Below are 13,634 nucleotides of genomic sequence, written 5' to 3'. Positions count from 1 at the left end.
GTCATAGCCTCGCTACTGTATATAGCCTCTCTAATGTATATAGCCTCGCTACTGTTATAGCCTCGCTACTGTCATAGCCTCGCTAATGTATATAGCCTCTACTGTCATAGCCTCGCTACTGTCATAGCCTCGCTACTGTATATAGCCTCTCTACTGTCATAGCCTCGCTACTGTCATAGCCTTGCTACTGTATATAGCCTCTCTACTGTATATAGCCTCTCTACTGTATATAGCCTCTCTACTGTACATAGTCTCTCTACTGTATATAGCCTCGCTGCTGTATATAACCTCTACTGTATATAGCCTCTCTACTGTATATAGCCTCGCTGCTGTATATAACCTCTCTGTATATAGCCTCTCTACTGTATATAGCCTCTACTGTATATAGCCTCGCTGCTGTATATAGCCTCTCTACTGTATATAGCCTCTCTACTGTATATAGCCTCTCTACTGTATATAGCCTCTCTACTGTATATAACCTCTCTACTGTATATAGCCTCTCTACTGTATATAGCCTCGCTGCTGTTATTTTTCACTGTCTTTTTACTGTTGCCTTTATTTCTTTACTTACCTATTGTTCACCTAATACTTTTTTTGCACTGTTAGTTAGAGCCTGTAAGTAAGCATTTCACTGTAAGGTCTACTACACCTGTTGTATTCAGCATTTCACTGTAAGGTCTACTACACCTGTTGTATTCAGCATTTCACTGTAAGGTCTACCTACACCTGTTGTATTCAGCATTTTACTGTAAGGTCTACTACACCTGTTGTATTCAGCATTTCACTGTAAGGTCTACTACACCTGTTGTAATCAGCATTTCACTGTAAGGTCTACTACACCTGTTGTATTCGGTGCACGTGACAAATTAACTTTGATTTGATAATACATTATACCTGCATCATAATGCATTATAACTGCATCATAATGCATCATACCTGCAGGCTTAAACAATTTGTTCCCTGTCTTTAACAACACCAAATGACGTGGACTCAGTGCTCTCCACTCCCCTAGGAATAAACCCGACAGGTGAATGACATAGACTCAGTGCTCTCCACTCCACTAGGAATAAACCCGACAGGTGAATGACGTGGACTCAGTGCTCTCCACTCCACTAGGAATAAACCCGACAGGTGAATGACATGGACTCAGTGCTCTCCACTCCACTAGGAATAAACCCGACAGGTGAATGACATGGACTCAGTGTAGGCAGCACCTCTCCTAACCAGGTGATCTACTCCACTAGCCAGCACCTCTCCTAACCAGGTGTTCTACTCCACTAGCCAGCACCTCTCCTAACCAGGTGTTCTACTCCGCTAACCAGCACCTCTCCTAACCAGGTGTTCTACTCCGCTAGCCAGCACCTCTCCTAACCAGGTGTTCTACTCTGCTAGCCAGCACCTCTCCTAACCAGGTGTTCTACTCTGCTAGCCAGCACCTCTCCTAACCAGGTGTTCTACTCTGCTAGCCAGCACCTCTCCTAACCAGGTGTTCTACTCTGCTAGCCAGCACCTCACCTAAACATGTGTTCTACTCCACCAGCCAGCATCTCTCCTAACCAGGTGTTCTACTCTGCTAGCCAGTAAGGTGTGCATTTTCAGTTCTGCCCATAAATGTTGTGATGGCCACTCCAATACCTTGACTTTGTTGCCCGTAAGCCATTTTGCCACAACTTTGGAAGTATGCTTGGGGTCATTGTCCATTTGTAAGACCCAAGACCCAAAAAAAAAAAAAATAAAATAAAAATTTGCAACCAAGCTTTAACTTCCTGACTGATGTCTTGAGATGTTGCTTCAATATATCCACATCATTTTCCTCCCTCATAATGCCATCTATTTTGTGAAGTGTACCAGTCCATCTTGCAGCAAAGCATCCCCACAGCATGATGCTGCCACCCCCGTGCTTCACGGTTGGGATGGTGTTCTTTGGCTAGCAAGCCTCACCCTTTTTCCTCCAAACATAACGATGGTCATTATGGCCAAACAGTTTCATCAGACCAGAGGACATTTCTCCAAAAAGTATGATCTTTGTCCCTATGTGCAAAACGTAGTCTGGCTTTTTTATGACGGTTTTGGCGCAGTGGCTTCTTCTTTGCTGAGCGACCTTTCAGGTTATGCCAATATAGGACTTGTTTTACTGTGGATATAGATACTTTTGTACCTTTTTCCTCCAGCATCTTCACAAGGTTCTTTGCTGTTGTTCTGGGTTTGATTTGCACTTTTCGCACCAAAGTACGTTCAACTCTAGGAGACAGAACGCATCTCCTTCCTAAGCGGTATGATGGCAGCGTGGTCCCATGGGGTTTATACCTTTGTACTATTGTTTGTACAGATGAACGTGGTACATTTGGGCGTTTGGAAATTGCTCCCAAGGATGAACCAGACGTGGAGGTCTTGGCTGATTTCTTTTGATTTTCCCATGATGTCAAGCAAAGGGGCACTGAGTTTGAAAGTAGGCCTTGAAATACATCCACAGGTACACCTCCAATTGACTCAAATTATGTCAATTAGCCTATCAGAAGATTCTAAAACCATGCCATCATTTTCTGGAATTTTCCAAGCTGTTTAAAGGCACAGTCAACTTAGTGTATGTAAGCTTCTGACCTACTGGAATTGTGATACAGTGAATTACAAGTGAAATAATCTGTCTGTAATCAATTGTTGGAAAAACTACTTGTGTCATGCACAAAGTCCTAACCGACTTGCCAAACCTATTGTTTGTTAACAAGAAATTTGTGGAGTGGTTGAAAAACTAGTTTTAATGACTCCAACCTAAGTGTATGTAAGCTTCCGACTTCAACTGTAGATGAAGTACTGTATATGGTTTTCCACAGCTTTGCCAATTTCATTATGTAAATGGTGAACAAACAGGCCCTAAAATGGAGCCTTGTGGAACTCCTTTTGCGATGTCCGAGAAACTGGACATTTGACCGTCCACATATACACACAGAGTTAATCAGAGTTGATTAAACAATTAATGGATGGACACCCTCTCATGAGGAAAATAATCAATGACTAATCAAATAAATATACAAGGAATTTCATTGACTTTTTATCAGCATCTAATTTCATGAAGTTTGCCATGACTCGGAAGATGAGACCCTCTCAGCACCTGTTTTTCCTTAATGCTTCATTGCTTTGTTTGTTGCTAGGAAACAACAATAAATTAAATCGGGTTGTGAGGAATAACAGTGGCAGGTCAATTCAGAAGTGGAAATGAGTATTGCTCCTACAATCCAATCTAAGCCGAGGAGAAGCATTTGAATATTTTCTAATGATGTGGTTGTGAGCTTTTGAAGATGACGTTCTCTCCTCGATGCTACCTTCAAGCCTCCCATTGCATTCCAATAAGACAGTGGCAACACCAGGGGAGGCATCAAAAAATACGTTATGAAAAGGACTGTATACACACTAATAACTTCCTCCTCATGCCCTGGTGCTAACCCAAGCCTGTGCTGTGCATTCATCCAAGGTAATTGTACAGAGGTTTCGAAAATACACACTCCTTTCATGTTATACGCACTTATCAAAACTATATGAAAACATTACCCATGATGCCAAACCAATATCAATGAAAACAGATGCCCCTTGATGCTCAGCTCAAACACAGGACAGGCATGGCCAATATGGCCAATAAATGTAAAATATACTGTGTCCGTAAAATGTATAAGCTGGAAGTAGAAGCCTAACTGTTGTTGTTCCATAGTTTACTCCAATTACGGGAAAATAATAAAGGAAAATATGTTTAAAAATATATATGTTACATACAGTACCAGTCAAAAGTTTGGATACACCTATTCATTCAAGGGTTTTTCTTTATTTGTACTATTTTCTACATTGTAGAATAATGGTGAAGACATCAAAACTATGAAACAACACATGGAACCATGTAGTAACCAAAATAGTGTTAAACAAATCACAATATATTTTAGATTTTAGATTCCTCAAAGTAGCCACACTTTGCCTTGATGACTGCTTTGCACACTTGGCATTCTCTCAACCAGCTTAACCTGGAATGCTTGGTACCAACAGTCTTGAAGGAGTTCCCACATATGCTGAGAACATGTTGGCAAATTTTCCTTCACTCTGCGGTCCAACTCATTCCAAACCATCTAAACTGGGTTGAGGTCGGATGATTGTGGAGGCCAGGTCATCTGATGAAGCACTTCATCACTCTCCTTCTTGGTAAAATAGCCTTTACACAGCCTGGAGGTGTGTTGGATCATTGTCCTGTTGAAAAACAAATGTTGGTCCCACTAAACCAGATGGGATGGCGTATCGCTGCAGAATGCTGTGGTAGCCATACTGGTTAAGTGTGCCTTGAATTCTAAAAAAATCACTGACAGTGTCACCAGCGAAGCACCCCCACACCATCACACCTCCTCCTCCATGTTTCATGGTGGAAACCACACATGCGGAGATCATCCGTTCACCTACTCCGCATCTCACAAAGGCGGTTGGAACCAAAATTCTCTGTGGTTTCTCTGCAGCAATTCAACCATGTGTCTGTTACTTGAACTCTGTGAAGCAATTTCTGAGGCTGGTAACTCTAATGAACTTATCCTATGCAGCAGAGGTAACTCTGGGTCTTCCTTTCTTGTGGTGGTCCTCATGAGAGCCAGTTTCATCATAGCGCTTGATGTTTTTTTGCGACTGCAATTGAAGAAACTTTCAAAGTTCCTGAAATGTTCTGTATTGACTGACCTTCACATCTTAAAGTAATGATGAACTGTTGTTTCTCTTTGCTTATTTGTTCTCTCGCTGTTCTTGCCATAATATGGACTTGGTCTTATACCAAATAGAGCTGTCTTCTGTATACCACTCCTACCTTGTCACAATACAATTGATTGGCTCAAACGCATTAAGAAGGAAAAAAATTCCACAAATTAACCTTTATCAAGGCACACCTGTTAATTGAAATTCATTCCTCATGAAGTTGGTTGAGAGAATGCCAAGAGTGTGCAAAGCTATCATCAAGGCAAAGGGTGGCTACTTTGAAGAATCTCAAATCTCAAATATATTTTGATTTGTTTAACACTTTTTTGGTTACTACATGATTCCATGTGTTGTTTCATAGTTTTGATGTCTTCACTATTATTCTACAATGTAGAAAATATTAAAAATAAAGAAAAACCCTGGTATGAGTAGAGTCCAAACTTTTGACTGATACTGTATATATATATATATAATTATAAATATAAATATAGTATTTTTAAATAGATGGAAATGATGTAGACAATTACATTGATGGAAGCCAATCTATCCGCAATGTTAAAGCTGATCTACCCCTTAATTAAAAAAAATATATATTCAAAAAAGTGATTGAAATCAGAGTGGAGGAGAAAGATGCCACTTGTTGCTGGGCAGGGAAACAGCAAACCTTGGAGTCTGTTGCTGGGCAGGGAAACAGCAAACCTTGGAGTCTGTTGCTGGGCAGGGAAACAGCAAACCTACTTGTAAAGCCGTTGAGTGCCACTCTGCTAGGATGGTAGAAGCCTCTCCGGCATTGGCACTTGTAGTTGTCTAGCACGAATCCATGTCCGACAATGGGATTGCACTAGGGAAAGATGAGAAAGAGAGAGAAAGAAAGAGAGCGTTTATCTAAAAGGCATGTAAACAGGATAGAGGGAATTAATGGAGGGAAGGTGACTCAGCCTTCTATTTGTGTTTCTTGAAACTCACAAAAAAACATGCTATGTGTTTTTCTAAAACGAAGTGAAATACCCTGTGGCGCTGTAATGTGAAATTCTTTAAAAAAACTGAAATATTTGGGTTGGTTATGTAAGGTTTGAACATGTCTCTACAACAGAACAGTCTTTTCTTCTCCTATTCTGCTCTGTGCTCTTTGGAAAGGCACTCTCACTTCCTATTCAGATCTCTACTCAACTGACAGGCCGTTAGTAACAGCCCTGGAATTCAGTTATTCAAAAACAAAACTTGTTTGCACATTTACCTTTCTCATCTATACGTTAACATTGACGTTGTGTTGTCATCATGAAAGACAAACACTACAGCTAATCACTACACTAATTAATCATGACAACACAGAGTATCAGGTTAAACTTAAAAGTAGACTCAGTGATATGACGTAGATGCAGAAAGTAAATAGCATAGTGGGTCAATTTCCACAACAGCGAAGAGCGGTGAAGGGCGAGGCTCAACTTTTCCTCTGTTTTGATCCTGCTGTTACCACGCAGTACACAACATGAAGCGAATCCCTGCACATGTACAGATACTGTGTGTGACATTGTGAAAGTGTTGCATCTCGCTCATCTCAATATCTCCGGTGCTACTTGTGGCAACGTCATTTTGCTGAGTCTTTAAAGCATCCTGACAAAATGTCTCTACAACACTGTCACATGACACACTGCACATTCCATTCAGATTAATCCACTTTCCCTAAAGAGAACTGTCAGATTTTTTTAAATTATCGCTGCAACTCCCCAACAGGCAAAGGTCAAGTCATGAGTCCTCCAAAATGTGACCCGCCAAACAGCGCTTCTTAACAACCGCCCGCTTAACCCAGAAACCAGCCACATCAATGTTATCGGAGTAAACATCGTTCACCTGATGACCAAGGTCAGCCTGCAGTGCGATGAGCAAAGTAAAGTCCCTCCCGGCCAAACCCTCCTCTTACCCGGACGAAGCTGGGCCAATTGTGTGCCATGCTATGGGATTCCCGATCACGGCCGGTTGTGATACAGCCCGGGATTGAACCCGGGTCTGTAGATACACCTGTAGATACACGCCTTAGACCGCTGCGCTACTCAGGAGGCCCTGGCAGGATGGTTCTATGAGAAAACAGTTAAAGCCAGACTGCACCTTATTCCACTCACTATGGGAAAACAATGGCCATGCTATATCCCTATAGGCGATTAAAAACAATAATATTATTTTTTAATATTATTATTTTCATTTATATCTTATTTCATTTTATCTGCATGCCTCTTTAGTTTAATTAGTCTTGTTATTAGTATGTTATATATTTCCAATGTTTCTTATTTGATGACTATGTCACTTTTGTCACCATTGCACTGTGTGAGAAGCTTGCAAGTACATGACCATAACATTGGATTTTACTGTTGATTTGTGGTCCCCAGTGGATCCACGTGACCAGGACTGGCCCTCATTATCTGATATATTACACACATAATCATTTACAGTCCTTTTGCACAAAACTTTTTCAAATGGCATCCAATATATCTTAAATAATACAAATATTAATATTGATATTAAAATAAGTGACGATAGGGAGTAGGCATGCGCTGGCTTGATGCTGGAAAAAGTGTCTTGTCTCTGACTGGCAGCTGTAGTGTTACCGGTCAGGAGAAGGGCAGGTGAAGGGTGGGTGGGTTGTTTGAGGAAAATGGCACGTGAACGGCAGGAGCATGGCTACTGCAAAGCGATTTATCGCGGGCGCACCGTGAATGAGGCTGATGAGCAAAAAAAGCTGTTGCACGGTGCTCAACCACTTTGGAGGGACGCCGGCCTCCTGAGTGCCCATTGCTAACTGGGTTAACGCCAGATTTGTTTAATATCAAAGAGGTACTACCAAAAACAATGTAAACAACATTCCAGTATGCCATTTTCCAAAGCAAATAATAGCCCTTGATTTCTGCATCACACATAATATAATTATTCAGACACTGGGAGCGAGTTGTCTAAATGAACTCCTCTTACTTTTGCTGACGAAAAGTGATATTCCAAGTATAAATAATACTCTAGTACACACATTGAAGTCCAAAGAAAATAATATTTTTTAGTGAAATAGAGTTTTATATGGAGTCGGGCATTCAAGGAGTTGGTCTGATTGTTAGACGTGATGTCATCAGCCTCCTCATTGCTTGAGGGACAATAAAGGCGCAAATAGAGAACAAAAGAGGAGGATGTGATGTCATGAAGATGCCTGGGATACCTATTGAGATGTGCCTTTTGTTAAGTACATCTGGTGTTCAATGAGGTGAAAAAGGGGTCTGGAGTGCCACTTTAAATAAGTATTTTCTTCTAACTAGCGGATCCCGAGCAAACGCCCCAATAACAACCATGAGAACAGCGTCAGGGGAAATTACACACTTTTGCCAAGTTGCAGGAATCTAATTAATATCTAAATTAAGAATTAAGACCTTGTTTGCAGAATTTAAATTCACTGCGTAACTTCAGCCTGGAGACAGAGTGATGGCTGGCTACAAGCACATGGACCATCTGGATCGACTGGGAGAAGACACTTCCTTAAACATGAACCATCTGGATCGACTGGGAGAAGACACTACCTTAAACATGAACCATCTGGATTGACGGGGAGAAGACACTTCCTTAAACATGAACCATCTGGACCGACTGGGAGAAGACACTACCTTAAACATGAACCATCTGGATCGACTGGGAGAAGACACTACCTTAAACATGAACCATCTGGATCGACTGGGAGAAGACACTACCTTAAACATGAACCATCTGGATCGACGGGGAGAAGATACTACCTTAAACATGAACCATCTGGATCGACTGGGAGAAGACACTACCTTAAACATGAACCATCTGGATCGACGGGGAGAAGACACTTCCTTAAACATGAACCATCTGGACCGACTGGGAGAAGACACTACCTTAAACATGAACCATCTGGATCGACTGGGAGAAGACACTACCTTAAACATGAACCATCTGGATCGACTGGGAGAAGACACTACCTTAAACATGAACCATCTGGATCGACTGGGAGAAGACACTACCTTAAACATGAACCATCTGGATCGACTGGGAGAAGACACTACCTTAAACATGAACCATCTGGATAAACTGGGGTAAAACACTTCCTTAAACATGTGCAGTATGGAGCTCTGTCCCCAATAGATTTGCAGTGAATATGACATGAATGCTCATGAATAGTGGATTATACTGTGCGAATGCATTAATGTAGGCTTTGAGACATTGGTGATTTGGAGGGACCGGGGTATGGCTTGAAGGAAAGGAAAATAAAACCTATACTGTACATGTTACTTTGAATTTAGATCCATTGTTTTTGAGCCTAGAGAAATCCCCTTCACCCCTAGGCTTTTTCTGCTGGTGAAAACAAACAGATAAAACGCTATGCTCTACTGTGTTTCGGGGAAAAGATAATGAATATTTAATCACCAATGTTTTGAGGAAGCAGTCTGAGATATCCCGACAACTTGATCATCACTTTGTTTCTTACATTCTCTGAAATAATATATTTATTGGGATAACAGTTCACACCTGTATTTGCTGCATATTGGTGTCACAGTTGATTTGAAAAGGGCACGGATTTGTATTGAAACCTAAGGGAAACTAGTTCAGGGCCAAGCTGCTACTCCTTTTAGAGCAGGTGGCAGAACTTGTCTCCCAAGAGGTTCCGAGAGTCATACTCCACAAAATTCCAACATCTGCAGAGAGGACGGCATGTTGATATCCTCTACCGCCCAGCAGGGAAGTGTGGGTAAATAAACCCACCAGCTTTATTATGGACTTATTTTGTTCTTATGACTCCAGGCTGGAGTGAAATGGTGCCAGCCTTACATTAGCTCTGAATGGGAAAGTCATTAAGATAACACCAAGGAACATCAAGCGCAAGGAGGACGGAAAATTATGGTTATTGTGGGATTATCGAAGTCTATGGAAGAATAGTTGCATTTATATCAACCTGAAAGAACTGTTTGTGTTGATATGGGCTCAGTGACGTGAGGTATTTTTTTTTCAGGGTGCATCTAGACAACACGTGAATCTCTCTTGCCTTCTGCAATGTGTTCAAATGATTGATGTGGGACCTGGTTGTATCGTGTGTGTCATACATGGGACTTTAAAAGTGTGCCTCCAGGCTCTAAACAGGGAATAATTTAACCTAGCACATCTGGTGCAGGGAACCGCCTAGGAGCATTTTCACGTGCCTCTCCATGCATGAACAATCAGGGACGTCTTTCATACACTCAGCTAGAGGCTGGAGTTAAATGGTGCCAGGGTCTACACTCTGCTCGAGGCTGGAGTTAAATTGTGCCAGGGTCTACACTCTGCTCCAGGCTGGAGTTAAATGGTGCCAGGGTCTACTCTTCTCGAGGCTGGAGTTAAATGGTGCCAGGGTCTACACTCTGCTCCAGGCTGGAGTTAAATGGTGCCAGGGTCTACACTCTGCTCCAGGCTGGAGTTAAATTGTGCCAGGGTCTACACTCTGCTCCAGGCTGGAGTTAAATTGTGCCAGGGTCTACACTCTGCTCCAGGCTGGAGTTAAATTGTGCCAGGGTCTACACTCTGCTCCAGGCTGGAGTTAAATGGTGCCAGGGTCTACACTCTGCTCCAGGCTGGAGTTAAATTGTGCCAGGGTCTACACTCTGCTCCAGGCTGGAGTTAAATTGTGCCAGGGTCTACACTCTGCTCCAGGCTGGAGTTAAATTGTGCCAGGGTCTACACTCTGCTCCAGGCTGGAGTTAAATTGTCCCAGGGTCTACACTCTGCTCCAGGCTGGAGTTAAATTGTGCCAGGGTCTACACTCTGCTCCAGGCTGGAGTTAAATGGTGCCAGAGTCTACACTCTGCTCCAGGCTGGAGTTAAATGGTGCCAGGGTCTACACTCTGCTCCAGGCTGGAGTTAAATTGTGCCAGGGTCTACACTCTGCTCCAGGCTGGAGTTAAATGGTGCCAGGGTCTACACTCTGCTCCAGGCTGGAGTTAAATGGTGCCAGGGTCTACACTCTGCTCCAGGCTGGAGTTAAATTGTGCCAGGGTCTACACTCTGCTCCAGGCTGGAGTTAAATTGTGCCAGGGTCTACACTCTGCTCCAGGCTGGAGTTAAATGGTGCCAGGGTCTACACTCTGCTCCAGGCTGGAGTTAAATGGTGCCAGGGTCTACCCTCTGCTCCAGGCTGGAGTTAAATGGTGCCAGGGTCTACACTCTGCTCCAGGCTGGAGTTAAATGGTGCCAGGGTCTACCCTCTGCTCCAGGCTGGAGTTAAATGGTGCCAGGGTCTACACTCTGCTCCAGGCTGGAGTTAAATGGTGCCAGGGTCTACACTCTGCTCCAGGCTGGAGTTAAATGGTGCCAGGGTCTACACTCTGCTCCAGGCTGGAGTTAAATGGTGCCAGGGTCTACACTCTGCTCCAGGCTGGAGTTAAATTGTGCCAGGGTCTACACTCTGCTCCAGGCTGGAGTTAAATTGTGCCAGGGTCTACACTCTGCTCCAGGCTGGAGTTAAATTGTGCCAGGGTCTACACTCTGCTCCAGGCTGGAGTTAAATGGTGCCAGGGTCTACACTCTGCTCCAGGCTGGAGTTAAATGGTGCCAGGGTCTACACTCTGCTCCAGGCTGGAGTTAAATGGTGCCAGGGTCTACACTCTGCTCCAGGCTGGAGTTAAATTGTGCCAGGGTCTACACTCTGCTCCAGGCTGGAGTTAAATGGTGCCAGGGTCTACACTCTGCTCCAGGCTGGAGTTAAATGGTGCCAGGGTCTACACTCTGCTCCAGGCTGGAGTTAAATTGTGCCAGGGTCTACACTCTGCTCCAGGCTGGAGTTAAATGGTGCCAGGGCCTACACTCTGCTCCAGGCTGGAGTTAAATGGTGCCAGGGTCTACACTCTGCTCCAGGCTGGAGTTAAATGGTGCCAGGGCCTGCCGTTTTTTCTTCTGTAATTATAAAAATGTGAGAATTAGCCTTTTGATATGCCACAGTTTGATATATCCCCTTCGTCTTTTTAAAGACCCAAAGGGAGAGAGTAATAATATGTGATTGTGCCCAAGCTATTTTGGGAACATGTTTGCAGACGCTATTGTGAAACAGACAAGAAAAGCTCAACCCGTGAAATCTTAATTCAACCATGATAATACGTCAAGGGAGAAAAGAAAAGTGAACATTAATCTCGGTGAAAGCACCTCGTGGTCAAAATGGTTGAAATCAGACTAGGATCTTACAATGTTATTGCACATCATCATGCACATTGCTTTATTTATACATCTATACGTGCACAATTCATAATGTAGCTTGTAGTGATTCTAGTGTAGTCTGTCGTTTCTAGCTTGGTGTTTATTGTGTACATATTGTATGTGGATTGTCTAAATTCTGTGTCTTTATAGTTTGTCTGTATATTCTGTTTAATGTCTGTGTATTCTGTTTATTGTCCATATATTCTGTTTATTGTCTGTATATTCTGTTTATTGTCTGTATATTCTGTTTATTGTCTGTATATTCTGTTTATTGTCTGTATATTCTGTTTATTGTCTGTGTATTCTGTTTATTGTCTGTATATTCTGTTTATTGTCTGTGTATTCTGTTTATTGTCTGTGTATTCTGTTTATTGTCTGTGTATTCTGTTTATTGTCTGTATATTCTGTTTATTGTCTCTGTATTCTGTTTATTGTCTGTGTATTCTGTTTATTGTCTGTATATTCTGTTTATTGTCTGTGTATTCTGTTTATTGTCTGTGTATTCTGTTTATTGTCCATATATTCTGTTTATTGTCTGTATATTCTGTTTATTGTCTGTATATTCTGTTTATTGTCTATATATTTTGTCCATATGTTCTGTTTATTGTCTGTGTATTCTGTTTATTGTCTGTGTATTCTGTTTATTGTCTGTGTATTCTGTTTATTGTCTGTATATTCTGTTTATTGTCCATATATTCTGTTTATTGTCTGTGTATTCTGTTTATTGTCTGTGTATTCTGTTTGTCTGTGTATTCTGTTTATTGTCTGTGTATTATCTGTATATTCTGTATATTCTGTGTATTGTCCATATGTTCTGTTTATTGTCTGTGTATTCTGTATATTGTCTGTATATTCTGTTTATTGTCTGTGTATTCTGTTTATTGTCTGTGTATTCTGTTTGTCTGTGTATTCTGTTTATTGTCTGTGTATTATCTGTATATTCTGTATATTCTGTGTATTGTCCATATGTTCTGTTTATTGTCTGTGTATTCTGTTTATTATCTGTATATTCTGTTTATTGTCTGTATATTCTGTTTATTGTCTGTGTATTCTGTTTATTGTCTGTGTATTCTGTTTATTGTCCATATATTCTGTTCATTGTCTATATATTTTGTCCATATATTCTGTATATTGTCTGTATATTCTGTTTATTGTCTGTGTATTCTGTTTATTGTCTGTGTATTCTGTTTATTGTCTGTATATTCTGTTTATTGTGGCAGCACCATTGCAATGAGTCAAATTCCTGCATATGCAAATGATTTGGTGAATAAAGGGGATTCTGCCTGTATCCCTGTGGTGTTCTGCCGACTGCCAACAAAATGTTCTAATCAGACAGTATGCATATTGGTGGGGATGCCCTTTTGCGTGATGCAATTTGGAATGCATTTGGTACAGCCCTTATCATGACCCCAAGGTGAACCCAACAGGGTTACGGCACAAGGTTTTGTCTAGTTCCCAGTTTGTTCCAGGGACGTCCCCGAGAATAATTTTATGGCTTTCTTTGGCCGTTGTGTCGTGGTCCCCTGGAAGTTTTGTCTAGTTCCCAGTTTGTCGTTTTAGGACATTCTTTGGACGTATCATGGTCCCCTGGAGGTTTTGTCTAGTTCCTGGTTTGTCCCAGGGATGTTTTTAGGACGTTCTTGGGATGTTGTGACATGGTCCCCTGAAGGTTCTTGGGACATGGTGTCATGCCGCCCTGGAGGTTTTTG

At 41.9% G+C, this 13,634-nt stretch overlaps 1 protein-coding gene across 1 annotated transcript in view; it reads right to left on the bottom strand.

The window, feature by feature from the left end:
• LOC139375831 (metabotropic glycine receptor-like) overlaps nt 1–13,634 on the bottom strand; it is a 111,315-nt gene that overhangs the window by 60,509 nt on the left and 37,172 nt on the right. The window contains exon 3 of the mRNA XM_071117731.1: nt 5,452–5,554. Within this exon, the coding sequence (XP_070973832.1) occupies nt 5,452–5,554 (103 nt within the window). The remainder of the gene's footprint in view (nt 1–5,451; nt 5,555–13,634) is intronic.

The sequence above is a fragment of the Oncorhynchus clarkii genome, chromosome 20 (genome assembly GCF_045791955.1).
Source record: "Oncorhynchus clarkii lewisi isolate Uvic-CL-2024 chromosome 20, UVic_Ocla_1.0, whole genome shotgun sequence".
NCBI lineage: Eukaryota > Metazoa > Chordata > Actinopteri > Salmoniformes > Salmonidae > Oncorhynchus > Oncorhynchus clarkii.
This window is presented reverse-complemented; position numbering and strand designations above follow the sequence as displayed.